This window comes from Spea bombifrons, chromosome 11 (genome assembly GCF_027358695.1).
Source record: "Spea bombifrons isolate aSpeBom1 chromosome 11, aSpeBom1.2.pri, whole genome shotgun sequence".
Classification (NCBI taxonomy): domain Eukaryota; kingdom Metazoa; phylum Chordata; class Amphibia; order Anura; family Pelobatidae; genus Spea; species Spea bombifrons.
This window is the reverse complement of record NC_071097.1, coordinates 704,259-721,811: the sequence shown is the minus strand read 5'-3', so window position 1 is coordinate 721,811 and position 17,553 is coordinate 704,259. Positions and strand designations below refer to the sequence as shown.

Below are 17,553 nucleotides of genomic sequence, written 5' to 3'. Positions count from 1 at the left end.
GGGTAGAAATGGGGAACAGTCAGTGCCAACAATCTGCGGACTACAGTAACCTACCCCCCCCACCCCAAGGAAACATTGTAATCCTACATGGGAATTTTAAAGAAAATCACTAAAAATGTGGGAGATATTTTCCCAAATATAGTCCTTTTCTTTATAGACCATGTTAAGTTAAATACATATATATGTTTTATCCAACCAGGATCAAGCACGAGTTCCATAGGCATATATATAAAACCAGGAAAGAAACAGTTAAAAAATAATATATATAGATATATATATATATATATATATAATAAAAAATACTGTCAATATAGATAATGAATCAATATATAAATAATAAAAATATATGTATGTATTTATATTTAAATAATAATACAAAATAGTATATATATAAATAATAATACAAAAATATATGTATAAAAATAATAATAAATACATTTTACACACACACACACATATATATATATATATAGTTTCCCCTTCCAGTAAAGAATGTAATTGGGTCAAGGATCAAATCACATTTTGTCAACACACAACCTTCAGCATGAATGCTCATAACAACTGTGAATGCCCATTTATATACATTTACAAAAAAAACACAAAAAAATCACACAACAAAAGTTTAAAAACAAAGACCCAGAAACACTTAAAATCAGCATTTAAGATGTTTAGACCCCAGAGCCATCCCCCTTAAAAAGTTTTGTAATATTACAACTGGGAGGGAGAGAGGCTTTTGTAAAATAATAATAATAATAAAAAAAGCATCTGTTTTTCAATGCAAAAAAAATGTAAAAAAAAAGCCAAAAACAAAATCAAAACTAAAGGCCCCACACAAAACCATTTCCTTCCATCAGCAGGAGCCTGTAAAACAAACTGTAATTCCTGCCCATACATTAGGAGTATCTATAGGTGCCTGGCATGGATTTCCACCCAATAATTGCAATCATATTTAAAAAAATGATTTCAAATATGTGTCATATATGTCTACTTGATGCATAATTATTATATATTGATTTATATAGCGCCACCTTATTCCATAGCGCTGTATGATGGGTGGACAAAACAGGTATGGAATATAATGTGATAACATAATACACTATTTAATAGATAAATATACAGCCACATGTGATACAATCTACTATAACTATATAGTACTATATATATATAATGTATATAATGCTGTATAACGTAATAAAATAATACAAAGTTCTATAATTATGTAAATTAAAAAAATTATAAATAGTAATAATATAATACAATGTAATATTATGATCTAAAATGAAATAATGTATAGAATATAATGCAGTATAATATAAAGTAAGAATATAACACAATGTGATAAAAATCTAAATGAATTAAATAAAAATAATATAAATAACATAAGTTAATATAATGATCTTAAAAAAATGTACTATAATGGAGGATAATATAAAGTAATAATATAATACAATGTAATATAAAAATATAAATGCAATAATTAATTAATATAAATAGCATAAGTTAATGCAGTGATAAGGTAATATAATACAATGTAATATAACAATATGAATTCAAATAATGTATATAATTTAATTCAGTGCAATATACAGTCATATAATACAATGTAATATAACAATTGAAAATGAAATGATGTATATCATATAATGCATTATAATATAAAGTAATAATATAATACAATGTGATATAAAAATACAAATGAAGGCATTAATATATAATTCATATAAATAATTGGTTTCATGCAGTGTAATATAAGAATGTAATATCACAAGATGACTTCAAATAATGAATATAATTTAATGTAGCGCAATATAAAGTCATCATATAATACAATGTAATATAACAATTTAAAATTAAATCATGTATATAATATAATGCAGTGTAATACAAAGTAATAATATAATACTATGCAATATAAAATATAAATGAAGTAATTAATATATAATTAATATAAATCAGTTAACATAATGCAGTGTAATATAAGGTAATATAATGATATGAATTCAAATCATGTATATAATATAATGCAATGTAATATAAAGTCATCATATCATACAATGTAATATAACGTATGTAATATCACTTTACGCATTTGTATTTGTATTGTATATATTATTTATGTGTTCTTTTATATGTTTTTTTTTTTATGTATATGCATAGAATGAATGTATCCTAAAAAAATACACAACTGTATCGTATTCGCTGTAACTCTTTGTATGGAACATTTAGTGAGAGTTACCCCTCCCGGGGCATGGAAGGGTCTCCCAGTTCCCAGAGCTTCCAGTTACATTGCATCCATCACTCACCCAGTACAGTCCAGAAAGCCAGCAGCTGGATGACGGAGTTCATTCTGCTGGCTCCTTACCCTGCCTTATCCCATCGACTCCCCCAGCACTGACTATATCAAGGGCTCATTAGCATACATACATATTCTAATGAGAAGGAGGCTCTGATTGGACGGAGGCTGAGTCACACGCTTACTTGTCTGTGATTCATTCATTTCAGGAAATGAGAGATTCAGGGAGATCACCGCATGCTCCTGCTTTGTGCTACAAAAGCATATTATTAGAAACATTGCACTTTTTTTAACGCTATTTATGGCCGAATTGGTTAAATTGTGGAAATCTAAGAGGACTGATTAAGGTTTGATGCTTTACATCAGGAGAAAGGGCGACTAGACGAGGCCGATTGGGTCTGGTCTGCCGGCGGGTTCTAGGTTTCTACCTGCGCGGCTCTCGGTAGTTGCCCTGTTGGTGGCAAAATAATATTTTATAGGAATAATGAACTATATGTATCAAAATGCCCCATCCTTCCTGGTACATACATGAGTAGCAACAAGTCCAGCAGAACCTGGGCAGGAGCCTCGGAAGCTTCATGTTGGGTTTGTTAAGCTATTGACGGGTTGCCGCTCAGTCATTCGGGGTATTAAGTTACCCTTCTCTATAAACAGTTGGTGTTACTCCCCCCGTTATAGGGTTTTCTGCCTCGATAGTAACTTGAAGGCAACTATAGCCATGCTGGTCCAAGAGAAGATGGAGTCCTTTAACTGGCCAACATAGAAGAAGATCACATAAGCTTCCGGGACCTCATAGGTCTCTTCTTCGGATGTTATGGACAAGTGAAAGGAACAGAACCCCCAAAGAGAGTGATATCGACCCATAGAAACGTGGACAATCTCTCTCTTGCCCCACCATCTGGCCTCCATTCTTAGGGTACATAGGAAGCTTGTAGATCAACAGGTAGCCGTCCAGGCATCAGACAACTACAATTCCCATGATCCTCAGACCCGCAGACAGATTTTAGTCGCCTCCTCTGAACTCTCTCCAGAACTGTCCCCACTACTCTAGGTGAGGCACAGACCCGCCACATGTTGCATTGTCCTCAGCAGCATCTCTTTGTACATTTAATGATTTAATATTTGCATTATTCTGAGTGGGTGGTGGATAAGTGGAACAGCCTCCAGCAGAAGTGGTAGAGGCTAATACAGCGAGGGGATTTAGACATCTGAAAGACCAGACCTAGGACTCATTACGTTTTTTACAGCAGGAAAAACAGGGGTCTAAGGGGCCGAATGGGGCCGATCTGCCGGCAAGTTAAAATCGTGCATTTCCCTTTAATTATCATTTGTCTTGCACACAGGGAAGATGGGGAGGAATAAAGAGGAGGTAATGAACAGAAAGTCTTAATACAATTAACTTTGTCATGAAAACTACAGTGAGTCACCACCCCGGGGGGCTGTTCTGCTAATTCATTTGCCTCCCAATCTCATTAGAAAGGCAGTTTGTTTCACGTCACTAACTGCATTAAAGTCCGGGGCAGCTGGGTCTGTCTACACGTCACATATGCAGCACACACGCCACGGCACATGGGACGTCAGACATACCCCGACAATCGCCCAGTGTCTCCAAGTCCTAAAAAAACAATCTTGGTTAAAAACAAATTAAAAAAAAAAAGTTAAAATCTCCAAGTTTTGGGTAAAGTGCTATTCTGGATCACCTGGTGTATGTGTGTGGGGGGTATTTCATTGGCTGCCACGGTTATTGCACAACATTTCCTAAATAATATATTTTTTAATATTTAGAACGCCCTATCTGTATTCTGAATTTTTTTTTTACATTTTTTTTACATTTTTTAATTTAATTTTTATTTTTTTATTATAAATATCTAAGGGTGTTAATAAGAAAATGGAATATAAATAGTATTTTTAAAACAATTGGGTTAAAATAATAATAATTATATTTTATTTCCCTACGGCCGCCAGTTGAGCGATGGGGAGGGGGGTTGGCGGACGAAGCATTAGAGTATATAATATAACGGAGGGGTGCTTATATTGCTGTTGGGTTATCAGGGTCCCAGCATGTGTTAGATGAGTGATTTCTTCCCTTATTTCCTCAAACCGCGGCCTGGGGGGCTACATTTGGCCCGGGACACAGATAGAGTCTGTACGGATGAACACCCCCCCCCCGCTCCCTCCTGATAACAAATCTGTTATTGACATTCGACTCCCGAACACTTTGATCTCATTTACGCTGAATGAAGCCAAATGCCATCTTGACTCAATCGGTGTGAGTCGGCCACAGGCCCTCCATTGTTCCCTGCAGTGTCACTTAGATTGTAGAAAGACTCAATTACCAAACTGTTTTCATGGCTTATCCTGGGGGTTACAAGATAACCTACTCACGACACCTCCTTAACTCCTCTAAACAATTACCTGGAGAGGTTTAGGAGGTGTCCGGAGAGATGGAGCAGAAAAAAATATATATAACTACTGGGAATTTCCAAATTGTAGTAGATAAGTGGAAGAGTCTCCCGGTGGAAGTGGTAGAGGGTAATCCAGTGAGGGAATTTAAACATGCAAGGGATGGGCATATGGGAAAGAATCTGAGATTGGGCTGAGGTGGCCCCTCCGGACTATACGCTCTCTAGCGCTAGCGACCTGTGGCCAGTTGGAAACTGTCTATTTTTACTCCAAAAAGTTCTCAAAAATTCATTTTTTATATCCAGTTCCATCAAAAAATAGCAGTTAATGATAAAAATCCCACTTTTTTGTATTTTAAGCACCAAAACATGGCAAAATTTAAAAAAACAAGCTGTTGAGAGAAGCTTCCGAAAAGTTACGGAAATTATGGCGGGTCTGCAGTAGAGCATCTCTGAAAACGATATCCAACGGCAGGGCGCGGCGCCCCGCTTATCGCGGTTCAGTCAGGTACACGGAAAGGAAATTAAGTTTCCGTGGCAGCCCGATAATCATGCGCGGAAATTTGTGATAATTTGAACGTCATGGTGCAGCTGGAGCGCTGAAAGAGAAGAGAAACTGGGGTTATTTTATCTAGAAGTCGATCTCTCTCAGAGGGTATCGGTTTTCCTACTCCCACTCCAAATGGGTTAGGCCTTCCTGGACAGCTTATGTTCAAGTGGTTGTCAGTGGGTTCAATATGGCTCTCGAAACATTTTCAAATAATCCGAGGAGGAGAAGGCCGATCTTCTCAATAGAATGTGGTCCACCACAGAAAAATGCTAGACAACATATTTTTCCACCCAGACCCATGGACCAGGTGATGTCCCCCAAGGTTTGATCTTCTGAATAGTATGTGGTCCACCACAATAAAAATGTTCTCGACCCAGACCCATGAACCAGGAGATGTGACCCCAAGTACGATCTTCTGAATAGTACCTGCTCCACCACACTAAAACGTTAAGACAGCATTATTCTCAAGCCAGACCCATGGACCAGGTGATGTGCCCCAAGGTTCGATCTTCTGAATAGAATGTGGTCCACCACAGTAAATGTTGGACAACATTATTCTCGACCCAGACCCTCAGACCAGGTGATGTTCCCCCGGTCTGATCTTCTGAATAGTATAAATGTGGGGCAACATTATTCTTGACCTAGACCCATGTACAGTAATAAGTGGTCTGCCACGTTGAACAATAATCTTGACTTAGACTCGTGTACCAGGAGATGTGACACCCCAGAACCAATCTTCTGAATACTGCATGGTCCAACACAGTAAAATGTTAGTTAACATTATTCTTGACCCATACAAAGACTTGGAGATGTGCCTCTAAGTCCAATCTTCTGAATAGTCCATGGTCCACCCCAATAAAATGTTGGAGAACGTTATGCTTGAACCATGATATGGGCAACGGTAACGATGTGTATCTTTCATGTTATTTGCAACAAAAAAAACCCTTTTCAACAGATTTGTTGACATTTTCTGTCATTTCATGCAGTGTCACCTCGTTATAAGTGACAATTGCTTTCCGTAGAGAATTCTCCACATTGTCATCCGCTCCTCAACACAGAGGAGTTCATCGTTTCACAGGAAACCATTCATTATGCTGAGGAGGTGTTACTGTTGCTAGTTTTACATTTATATCAGACAGTGAGAACTAATTTATAAAGAAATGGTGATTTGCACCAAAAATATGTAAAAAAAAATAAATAAATACAAAGAATTTTTGATTTTTTTTTTCCTTCTAGATACGTTTTTAGTTATTAGCGGTTTTTGCCATATCTTCAACTCAGGGCCATCCCTGATCCGGTCAAAAGCCCAGAATGACTTGACTTTTGTGCCACCTCCCCCAGCGACGATCACGTAACCACCATGGGCCAATGAGAATGCAAGAGCTCCGCTTTTTCTCATGGAGATGCATCCCGGACTGGTGGGAGCACAGGGCCCGGCCCCCCGTCTTGCCCTATATAAAGCATACCCCTGGTTGCCCCGTAGACTAATTTTAGTCAAAACATCTTCTTTTCTCGTTAAAAAAAGGAGAAGCTCGTAAAACGGTAACATCACTGAAAATACAGGGTTGCGGTGGTTGCCCTCCTTACTGTCATTTTGCTTTTTTTTGTGGTCCTTCAACCATTTAGGCGACCATACAAAAAAAAAAAAAAGACATTAAAACATTAAATAGATTAAAACTTGATTTACAAAAAGGTATTCTGGAGTCTGGGGTCAACCGGAGGTGTTAAAGTAATCGCTGTAAACGAAAAACAGGAATTATAGCATTAAGATACTTCTTTTGTCACCCAACAAAAAATGTGGAGTGAGTCCGCGCAAAAATAACAAACCAAAGGAAACCCAAAATAAAGATTAGTCAATTGGAGGCCAGTTTGGGTTTTTTTAATGTCTGTTTCCACCACAAATACAGAATAAACACCACGTGGATCTAGAAGAGGATGTGCGGATTGATCTCCTGGATTTAGTCCTTCTCCATTACATCTTGTCAACTGATACCTCCAGAAGCTTGTCACTCAGCCGAGACCGGCCTAGATCATTAAGAGGCAGCTTGACCAAGTCGCCAAGTGGGAGAACTTCTGTCTTTCAGAAGAAGCAGGGGAGGGTTATGGTCTCCTGTCTTCACCTGTTACCTTCAGATGGTTTATGGTTGCGATGGTGACCCGTGACCCAGCTTCTAAAAAACCCTACTGTTTTTAGTATGTTAAGGCAGAACATACATCACCACCAGCCGATAGATGGCTTTAAACTTCTGGCTTAGTATGGCCAAAAATGGTCACCACCAGTAAAAGGTCCGGTCCATCAAGTAGCTCCAACGTTGACGCTACATCGACGGGTATCCCTCAGGGCAGGTCCTTCATATCTAATACCGAGAACATCCAAAATGAAGTAGGCATTGCTGTACTTTCTGGCCCGTAGGCTGGAAAACCTCTGGATCGGGCAGGTGGAATGTCCATTTTCCACGGCACCCTCTTATTGCTGGAGTGTCGCTCCCCAAAATGGTGACAATGATACTTAGCTGTGCCTACAATCCCACCCGGGTGTGCGAAGCGAGGCATAAGTGAAAAGCTTTAAGTGTACATTCTGAGCTGTTTAATTATGTGAATGATATATATTTTTGCCTTTTTAGGTAATAAGAGCAGTATTTGTCTGCCTTTTTCCTTTTGGATTTTTTTGGGAGGATTTTGACGTGTTTTGGAATGTCTTGTTGATCAGATGCTTGTTTTTTGTACTACGTCTCCATCTGCTGGCGGCATATTTCTATATTTTTGTTTTTACAGTTTATTAAAACACTAGCTCTGTCTTAAAAGGGATCTCTTGCCATTTCTTCATTACTAATATTAGATCAAATATATCAAGTTCTCGCTCTGTTATCTACTAAACACCCGATTCCTTATCATACTGCCTGTGGGGAACAATAGAATGGCTCAGTCTGACTCTTTGACTAATGAAAGTCTATGGGGAACGGACTTAATTATCATTGCCATAAAGCATCAGCTCAGTGTGGTGTTTGAGCCGGGAACGTCACCCAAAATATCACATGACTGACAACAATGGCGGCTCCAGGTCTGCAGATAAAGGGAGTTTATTGGAAAAACATAACATGTCGACCTACATTACTGTCTACAGTGCTGGGGGGTTATATTACCGTATACAGCGCTGGGGGTTATATTACTGTATACAGCGCTGGGGGTTATATTACTGTCTACAGCGCTGGGGGTTATTACTGTCTACAGCGCTGGGGGTTATATTACTGTATACAGTGCTGGGGGGGGTTATATTACTGTATACAGTGCTGGGGGTTATATTACTGTGTACAGCGCTGGGAGGGTATATTACTGTATACAGCGCTGGGGGGGTATATTACTGTATATAGCGCTGGGGGTTATATTACTGTATACAGTGCTGGGGGGGTTATATTACTGTATACAGCGCTGGGGGTTATATTACTGTGTACAGCGCTGGGGGTTATATTACTGTGTACAGCGCTGGGGGGGTAGATTACTGTATGCAGTGCTGGGGGTTATATTACTGTGTACAGCGCTGGGGGGGGGGTATATTACTGTATACAGCGCTGGAGGGTTATGAAAGGAAACTACATGTGAACTCAGACCCCAGACTATATGTGGATGTAATTCAGACATGTTCCTGGGCATTTATTGAAGAATAACTGACAATGGGGGAGGGGGGCTTCCTTGAATTTCTTACTTTATTTTGGTAACGAAAGCTCTGTGTTTCTTCCTGATCAGTACAATAAATCCCCCCCAAAAATCACACAACAATCACACGTCTGACGGTTTGGGTTAAAAAAATAGTTTTCGCGTATTGAGTGACACGCAGGGGATGGAATTCCGACCAATCACGGTAATGGAATTGCCACCATCAGACTAATTAACACGTGCATGACGATATCACCGGGGCGTTAAGGCGGCTGTTTGCAGGTTTAAAGAGCGTTATTCAGAGGATATTGTGTACCCTGCTGTGCAGACGGGGCTTTTATTTTTGTTACCCCCCCATTCAGACGCAGACAGGGCTTTTAATACATAAACATAAGCAACACCTGGATGAATTTGCAAGTGGCCCCCTACATAAACAGTACATCTCATGCATGTTTAAATTCCCTCACTGTATTAGCCTCTACCCCCTCTGCTGGGAGGCTGTCCCACCCTCTGAGTAAAGTAAAACCCCCTTCCATTCCATCTCTGGCCCCCTCTTCTATCATTTCTCCTCCGTTGAAATAAACTGACTGTAGATCTGTCCATCTAGCGGGTTTTACCATATCCCGTGGACGTATTTTTGACGAATAGCGACCACACTCAGGAAAAACAAAATGTATTTATCGGTGCAAAGTGCGGGATAAAAATCAAGGACTACCTCCACAAATGTCAAGGGAATGCTGGCGCTATATAAACCAATAAATAATAATAATAAAAGAAACTGGAGTCGGTAGCGCCACCTAGTGGTCAGATGTTAGTAATACGTATGGCCTGTTGGAAATAGGACATCTTGTCGAATGTCGATCATCCTGCCATGTAGAGGCTACATGTATGTACTACAGTCTGCATCCTTCGGCTATTGCCCCAGATGTACGCTCCCTGAAAGGCTCCTTCTCTGACATATTGGGGCTAAACTTGGACTGTTCTGTATTATTTACCCCTTTAAGGTGGGGCGTATCTGCTGGCCCAGCAGGACTGGTCAAAAATTATTTAAAAAGGGCCGGTCTGACCAGCCACATGGGCAGGCAGGAGCACGGGGGGGGTCATGTAATGCGATATGTGAGCAGCTGTAAAGAAGGGCTTTGGGTAAGGATGTCAGGTGGAAAGTAGGAAATGGAAGGGGTTGGTGCGTGACAGGAGTGAGGTGTGATGGGAGTGATGTGAATGATATTTGATTGATAGGTGTAATTGGAGGGAGTTGTGAAGCCAGCGAGGGGAATGATGTGTGAATGATAGGTCTGATGGGAGTGATGTGTGAATGATAGGTGTGATGAGAGTGAGAGGAATGGTGTGTGATGGGAGCGAGTTATGATTGGAGTAATGGCAATGGTGTGTGATAGGTGTGAGCCGATGTGTGTGTGATAGGTGTGATGGGAGTGAGTTGTGAAGGCAGTGAGGGGAATGATGTGTGATTGATAGGTCTGATGGGAGTGATGTGTGAATGATAGGTGTGATGAGAGTGAGAGGAATGGTGTGTGATGAAAGCGTGTTATGATTGGAGCAATGGCAATGGTGTGTGATAGGTGTGAGCTGATGTGTGTGTGATAGGTGTGATGGGAGTGACGTAAATGATGTTTGATTGATAGGTGTAATGGGAGTGAGTTGTGATGGCAGTGAGGGTAAAGATGTGAGATTGATAGGTCTGATGGGAGTGATGTGTGAACGATAGTACATCACATTATGAACCCCAATAATCAGCCTCCTAGGGGGCAACTTATCAAAGAAAAAGAACAAAAAGATCAAAATACTGCGGCATCATCGGCAGGGAGATTATAGGGACTGCTAGGGGTTTTGCAGGAGCGCATATATTACCCTTCTTAGTACTAGGGTTAATAGGTGAATTTTTGCTTGGTATCACAGGTCCTAAAGCCCTAAAAGCCATAGCATACATGCCACGTACCCCTGTTTAGTGTGGCCAGTCCCTCTCTCCCCCTCTGATGCCCCCTTTTTCTAGGAAGTCAGATGTTGCTGGCTATTATAAATTAAACCCATTATTCTTCTTCCAAATGCCCCAGCCACGCCCCTAACCACACCCTCTAAAACAAAAATGCCCCTCTTGGTGACATGTTGGGAGGGGGTCATAATATCGTCTGGCCATTTAATGACAGCACCTTGGGACTGGCTGCCCTGGGGTAAAATAAATACCCCCGTGTTCAGCCCCTGCTCTGATGGTCGGAGTATCTGGGCAGTTAATGGCAGTTCCGGACACCCAAAAGACTCAAAGCCCACCGCAAACATGACACTCTCGGCAACACTTCCAACCTGGTCTCCATGGTGACGCCAACTTCCGGCTGCCGGCGACACTACATCTCCCATGATGCCCCGCGGCGGTCACGGACCCTGCTGCTGAAGTCCTTCCGTATGGACATCACCGCGCAGCCGTTTCCATGGCAAAAAAGGAAGCCGCGCTAGTGGAAAGAGAAAGCCACGCCTCAATGGAGTGGGCGCATCCTACTGACGTCACTAAGTGGGCCGATGCGCTGAAAAGAGTCGGTAGTTGTGAAGGGGCCCCAGGTGGGGCAATTATTATAAGTGAAGCAAAAGGTGAGCTCGGTGGGGAGAGAGCCTCGGCTGGGGGTATTATTATATTATAATAAGTGGAGCAGAGGGTGAGCTCGGGGGCAGGGAGCTTGGGGTGGAGGAATTATCTTATTATAATAAGTGAAGCCTGGGGTAAGAGAGCGAGTTGGTGGGGGCAGGGACTTCAAGGTGGGGGTATTAATGGAGTTATTATAATAAGTGGAGCAGATGGTCCAGTTTCCTTATGTTGGGGGGGCATTGAGCCTCAGCTTGGGGTATATTAATATTATACTATCCCTCACTCTCAGCTAGCGGGGTAACACACGTGCTATATGGCCATCTAGAGCTTTCTTCACCAGGAAGTCGTTCCCTGGTATCTCTTTAACCCTCAGCCTTCCTTCTCCCCCCCCCCCAGATCTTGGTTCTGGGCTCCCCTTTTGGTTTATGATGTTTCTCGCAAGGCTGTAGTCCCCAGAGCGATCCCCGCCACCTGTTTTGCTCCTGATGATAACGAGTAAAGCGTTTGGCGAGTGCTATTCTAATAACCCTCGGATGTAGCCTGCCTTCCACTTTTTTAACTTGACCAAACCTTTAAGGCTTCAACCATCTAACATGTGTCTTTGGCCCCGTAGGTGTTGGTCTCCAGGAATATGGCGGACCTCTTTTGGGTCTCCACCAGCATTGTGAGCCTGGGGCAATAAAGCTAGTCTGGAAGTAGATCACCTCGTTATGAGGAGGAAAGGTCTGCCTGTGGGATACGTGGCAGGAGAACATGCCTCATGTGGCGAAGAAACCGTTGGTGTTTGTCCCATCGCAGATCGTGTTGAGGTGGACTCAGAACCATGCGCGGACGCTGAAATGCAGGCCGCCACAGAGCATACAAGGATGTTTATAGACATGAAATGGGAAACTAGTGAAGAAGACTCTAAAACAGATCCATCATCAGGACGTCTTTCATTTCATGCTAAGGAGGAATCTTCTCCATATCGGGAGGCAGATGTCTCTGACGGCGTTACAGAACACCTGCACACTAATAAGAAATTAAATATCAGTCACGTGTGTACAACAGCTGCTGTCTCCGTGGAACACGCCAATATTTACACTAAGGGGGAAGATGTACGTGAAAAGGAAACTCGCAGTGATGGCCAAGTACATGCGTTTAATGAACAAACACACTCAACGTGGGCTTCCACCGGTGAGCAACCCAACGAGACCAGTCTGATGCAGGACGGTGACGCGGACCTCTGTAACCATAAACCATCCCACCAGAGAGTATCCGATACCTCCTCTCCACATCAGGAGCGTTCTCACCATGTTCAACATCAGAACGTTCGTCTGGATGGTACCGACCAATCAGAGGGCAGTTCGGTAGAGAAGCCGCCATTTACGTGTTCTGGGTGCGGGAAGTCGTATAAAAATAAATTTCAGTTTAATCTGCACCAGCGAATACACGTTGGCGATAAACCGTTCTCATGCTCCGATTGCGGGAAATGTTTCGCCCGGAAGTCGGAGCTTGCCTCGCATCAGAGGACACACACGGGGGAGAAGCCCTTTCCGTGCTCTGTGTGCGGGAAGCGATTTGGTACGGTCTCGAGTGTAATTGCACATAGCAGGATTCACACGGGCGAAAGGCCGTACGCCTGCTCCACGTGTGGGAAACGCTTCACCACCCAGTCCGGCGAGAAAGCGCATCAGAAGGTCCACACGGGAGAGAAGCCATTTGAATGTTCAGACTGCGGGAAACGTTACGCCAATCGTGGATTGCTTATGGTACACCAAAGAACTCACACCGGAGAGACGCCGTACTGCTGCGCCGTGTGCGGCAAGCGCTTCACCAACTTGTCGAGTGTTGCAGCTCATAGGAAGGTCCACTCGGGAGAGAAGCCATTCTCGTGCACTGATTGCGGGAAGACCTTTGCTATCAAAGGACATCTCTATGCTCACCAAAGGGTCCACACCGGCCAAAAGCCATTTTCATGTTCCGAGTGCGGTAAATGTTTTGCTCATGCGTCGGGCCTTACTGTCCATCGAAAGTCTCACGTAGGAGAGCAGCCCTTCCCGTGCCCCGAATGCGGGAAATGTTTTCACAGCAACTCGAATCTTCTTCGTCACCAGAGAATACACACGGGGGAGAAGCCGTACTCTTGCTCCGAATGCGCAAAGTCTTTTAACTGTAAGAGCAGTCTGGTTACCCATCAGCGGATCCACACGGGGGAGAAACCCTTCTCGTGTCCCGAGTGCGGGAAACGGTTTACGGATCAGTCCGGCCTCGTCGCGCATCAGAGGATTCACACCGGGGAGAAACCTTTCTCTTGTGCTGCATGCGGAAAGCGGTTTAGTAACCCTTCGGGTCTCCTTGGGCATCATAAAATCCATGCGAGAGACGAAGCAATTAATGATCGCCTGACAAGTAACATAGAAACATAGAAAGTGACGGCAGATAAGAACCAGTCTGCCCAACCTCTGAGTACTTTCCTTTAGTACCGGCCCTTATCCTATATCTAGCTTGGCCTTATGCCTATCCCATGCTTGCTTAAATGTCTTTACTGTATTAACATCTACCACTTGACCGGGCTCCTGGCCGCCATTTGAATTCTAGGCTAGCAGAACTGGAACTTTGGAAACCCGATGGTTTCTAATCTTTGCTGAACCCTACGAGGAAAGAGTTTTATAAAGGTGCAATCTAGGTTCTCGTCAATCTTTTTTGACTGAATCTCATGCTATTAACATTTTCTGAGAAACCTATTGGATGTGTCTTAGTGTATTGTATTATAGAATGATTATAAGTGCGAGTATAGTGCTAGAGTAGAGATATATATGGTGTTGGAGTATGTGTGTCTTAGTTTATGGTGTTAGAATTAGTGTGTGTGTTAGAATGGAGACTAATGAGGGGGCGATAAAGAAATGCTCCCATGCGCCAGTAACCCTAAACTCACCTCTTAGTGGTATTACACAATTACACATGGAGTTATGTTGGGTACTTTGTACTGTACCTTAGAGGGATCTCAGTCCAGGGGGATATCAGTTAGATTCATAAAGTATGACAAGGGGAGCAGTCCATTCTGTTTCCTGTATTCAGAAACATTCCTATAATTTCTAAAATCATTCCTAAAAATAAACATAAGAATTACCTTTTAATTAAGACGACACATTTATATATATATATATATATTTTTTTTTTAATAGCAGTGGCAGTTTTCAGCAACGACACCTATTCTTTGGTAAAAAACTGGAAGAAGAGGTTAGCGTTTGTTTTATGATTGGCGTGGAAATGGCTGCATGAGAAGTGGTGCCTTTTGTGAAATAGCCTAAACATGTAAACATGATGTGCATATAATATTTTACTGTAAGTGATCCCCAACATCTGAGATGTTTCCCCAACTCCTGATAAGTTGTCTATTTATAATGGATAAAACTGTGAAAATGTGTTTTATTTTTCAATTATCACCCCCTTTTTTCTTTTCTTGATTCTAAATTATGATGTATTTATATTGATATGGTTTAAAAGATATTTCGTTTTATGAGAAAGGTGAAAATCACTGTTGGACAAAGGCATGGTGAAATTTAAGGAGTAAAAAAGTTTGGTCCTTATGCAGCTCTAATAAAGTCCAGCAGTGTGGTTTCAGCCCGAACCTTCCTTCTGATTAGTCGGTTTTGCCAATTAGGAAGGCTCTAGTCGTCACCGATTGGTTTCCTCTTTATTGTCCCGTTGGGACATAGAGTTCTTTAACTATATAAGAAGCCAGTTTGTCAGAGGAGCCTCTAGTTATGGTGTTTTATTAGTTTTTCTTTCTGTGATTTGACATCGCTTTTTGCTTTGCGTCCATCTTGCTCCCCTGGTTTGATGACCAGGTATTCGCTGTTCCTGCCTAACCTCGGCTCAGCTTTTTTTTGTCTTTGTGTCAATCTCCTACTGTAACAATTGATGTTCCTACACTACAGCCCATATTTAGCCTTATGTCACCCCAAAACAGCTGAGCGAGGCTTCTAATAACATATGAGCCTCTTCAAAAGAAGTAGGGGCCCTGCACCCAGCAACATTACGATACATACTCCAGGTAGTGCTACCTGGAACAACTGGAAGCCCCCCAGCTAGTGTATCATTGTTCCTCTGGGCACTGACGGGACCATCTGAGGGAACTGGACTCTATTGGGAGGAGGGTTGTACGGGGGATTATAAAAATGAGTTCTGTAGGTAGTGTAGCTGGAGATTACTTATTCCATGTATTTCAAGTTAAGGGGTAAGGTTTTTAACTTACTAATGTACCCAACAGGAACAAACTCTTATATAAATACAGGTCTTATTGATGCGCTACTTATAACTCAAATGATGGCTCCAGTATGTACAAATCTGAACTAATGTGCTACCTGGGTAATGCAGGGTAATAAAATAGTCCGGTTCTTACCACAACTCCCGCAGGGTGCAGTCTGGGTGCCGGAGACCCTCACACAGAAGTTTTACTCCTGAGTCCTGAAGGTTATTCCCTGACAGATCCAGTTCGGCCAGAGATCGGTTTGTGATAATAACATCTCGCAGATCCTCGCAGCAGAATGAGGTCAAACCACAGCGACGCAACCTGCAGAGAGATGAGAGAAAGACAACAGAGAATGTGACCTGATTCATAACTTGGCAAGTAATTAGTTGCCAGGAGAGATGTGTATAACTGAAATGTTTCTCAGTATGGGCAAAGGCAATGATAGGGAAACAATTTGCTTCGTTGATCCCTTACAAAAGTTGACATGACTTTCCATACAAAAAATGTAAAAAGGATAGTCCAGCTCTCACCCCAGCTCCCGCAGGCTGCAGTCTGGATGCAGGAGACCTTCACACAGAAGTTTTACTCCCGAGTCACGCAGGTCATTCCCTGACAGATCCAGTTTGGTGAGAGATCGGTTTGTGATAATAACATCTCGCAGATCCTCGCAGCAGGATGAGGTCAGATCACAGTTACACAACCTATAGAAACGCAACAGAGAATGTGACCTGATTCATTACTTGGCATGTCAGATACTGATCACAATACAGTATAGACCCACAGCTACTGACTACATCTTGATTTCTAATTCTGTGTACTGAACACTGCTATCAACTGCCCAAATGTATTTAGTCTTCCATAAAGGCCAACTATCTGCTGAACCATGTCATGATCCCCTGCTGTGTTTACCAAATGGAGTTGTCAAAGGTACCTGTACCAGTAAAATGTAAAAACCCTTTTGCAGAGAAGTGCCTGCTCTATAGCCCCTCTGGCAAAGGTGAAGATTTTCAGGACCAACCACAGAGGGAAAATGTAGGACATGGACAAGGCAAATAAGTGATATTCACTGGGGTCAGAAACAATGCTAGAGTTGGATAAATAGTCCCTAGTAGAAGCACTTAAGGGTCGCACAGGTAGGGTCTGCAGCGAAGCCTTGGTCAGGAGCCAGATTAACATTCACCAAGCAGAAGTACCAGAGTGCAGTACCAGAAGTTAGGTCCAATATTTATCCTAGATCAGGAGCCAGAATGCCAGCCCACCAGCAGAAGTACCAGCGAGCAGCTAATGCAGCTGGTTTGAGACAAAGAACTAATCCAGACAAGTGGCACAGGACAAGTAAGGGTCAGGAACGATCAGCCTGCCAGGGACCCACTGAGTTAAATTATTTCATCGGTACCTATCCACTGACCATGTTTCAATATCTTGTTCTGTTTACCAAATCAAGCTGTCCTCTTGAAATTCTCCTGTCCTGTTTTTGCCCAAGCATGGGTTTGTCTTCCCACAGGTATCTTCTATAACAGAAAGTTAGAAGCCTGGTGGCCATCAAGTATTCTGAGGTTCAACTTCTGGGGGAAATGTGGCTGTTGCAGGTTGATTTTTATACAAAAAAAACCTCTGGTTTTAATTTTCTAATCACTGAACACACTATTTTCAGGCCTTTTTCATGAAAAGGAAGTAGATGTCTTACAAATCTTTACCTTTAGCCTGGGTTTTTACTTTTCTGTTGCCTGACCTGAGAGAATGACTATATCATTGCCAGGTCTTACCCCAGCTCCTGTAGCAAACAGTCCGGGTGCTGGAGGCAACCACACAAAAGCTTTA

The 17,553-nt window shown here is 42.2% G+C and overlaps 2 protein-coding genes across 2 annotated transcripts in view; one reads left to right on the top strand and one right to left on the bottom strand.

Annotated features, from left to right (window-relative positions):
• Positions 1–11,383: 11,383 nt before the first annotated feature.
• Positions 11,384–13,903, top strand: LOC128469270 (gastrula zinc finger protein XlCGF57.1-like). Its single transcript, XM_053451093.1, has 2 exons — positions 11,384–11,500; positions 12,109–13,903. Exon 2 carries the CDS (start codon positions 12,206–12,208, stop codon positions 13,901–13,903), a length of 1,698 nt encoding a protein of 565 aa, XP_053307068.1. The 5' UTR covers positions 11,384–11,500; positions 12,109–12,205.
• Positions 13,904–14,076: 173 nt separating this feature from the next.
• LOC128469268 (NACHT, LRR and PYD domains-containing protein 12-like) overlaps positions 14,077–17,553 on the bottom strand; it is a 37,980-nt gene continuing 34,503 nt past the window's right edge. The window contains exons 7-9 of the mRNA XM_053451092.1: positions 16,263–16,433; positions 15,883–16,053; positions 14,077–14,128 (exon numbers count right to left, since the gene is read on the bottom strand). Of these exons, the coding sequence (XP_053307067.1) occupies positions 14,077–14,128; positions 15,883–16,053; positions 16,263–16,433 (394 nt within the window). The remainder of the gene's footprint in view (positions 14,129–15,882; positions 16,054–16,262; positions 16,434–17,553) is intronic.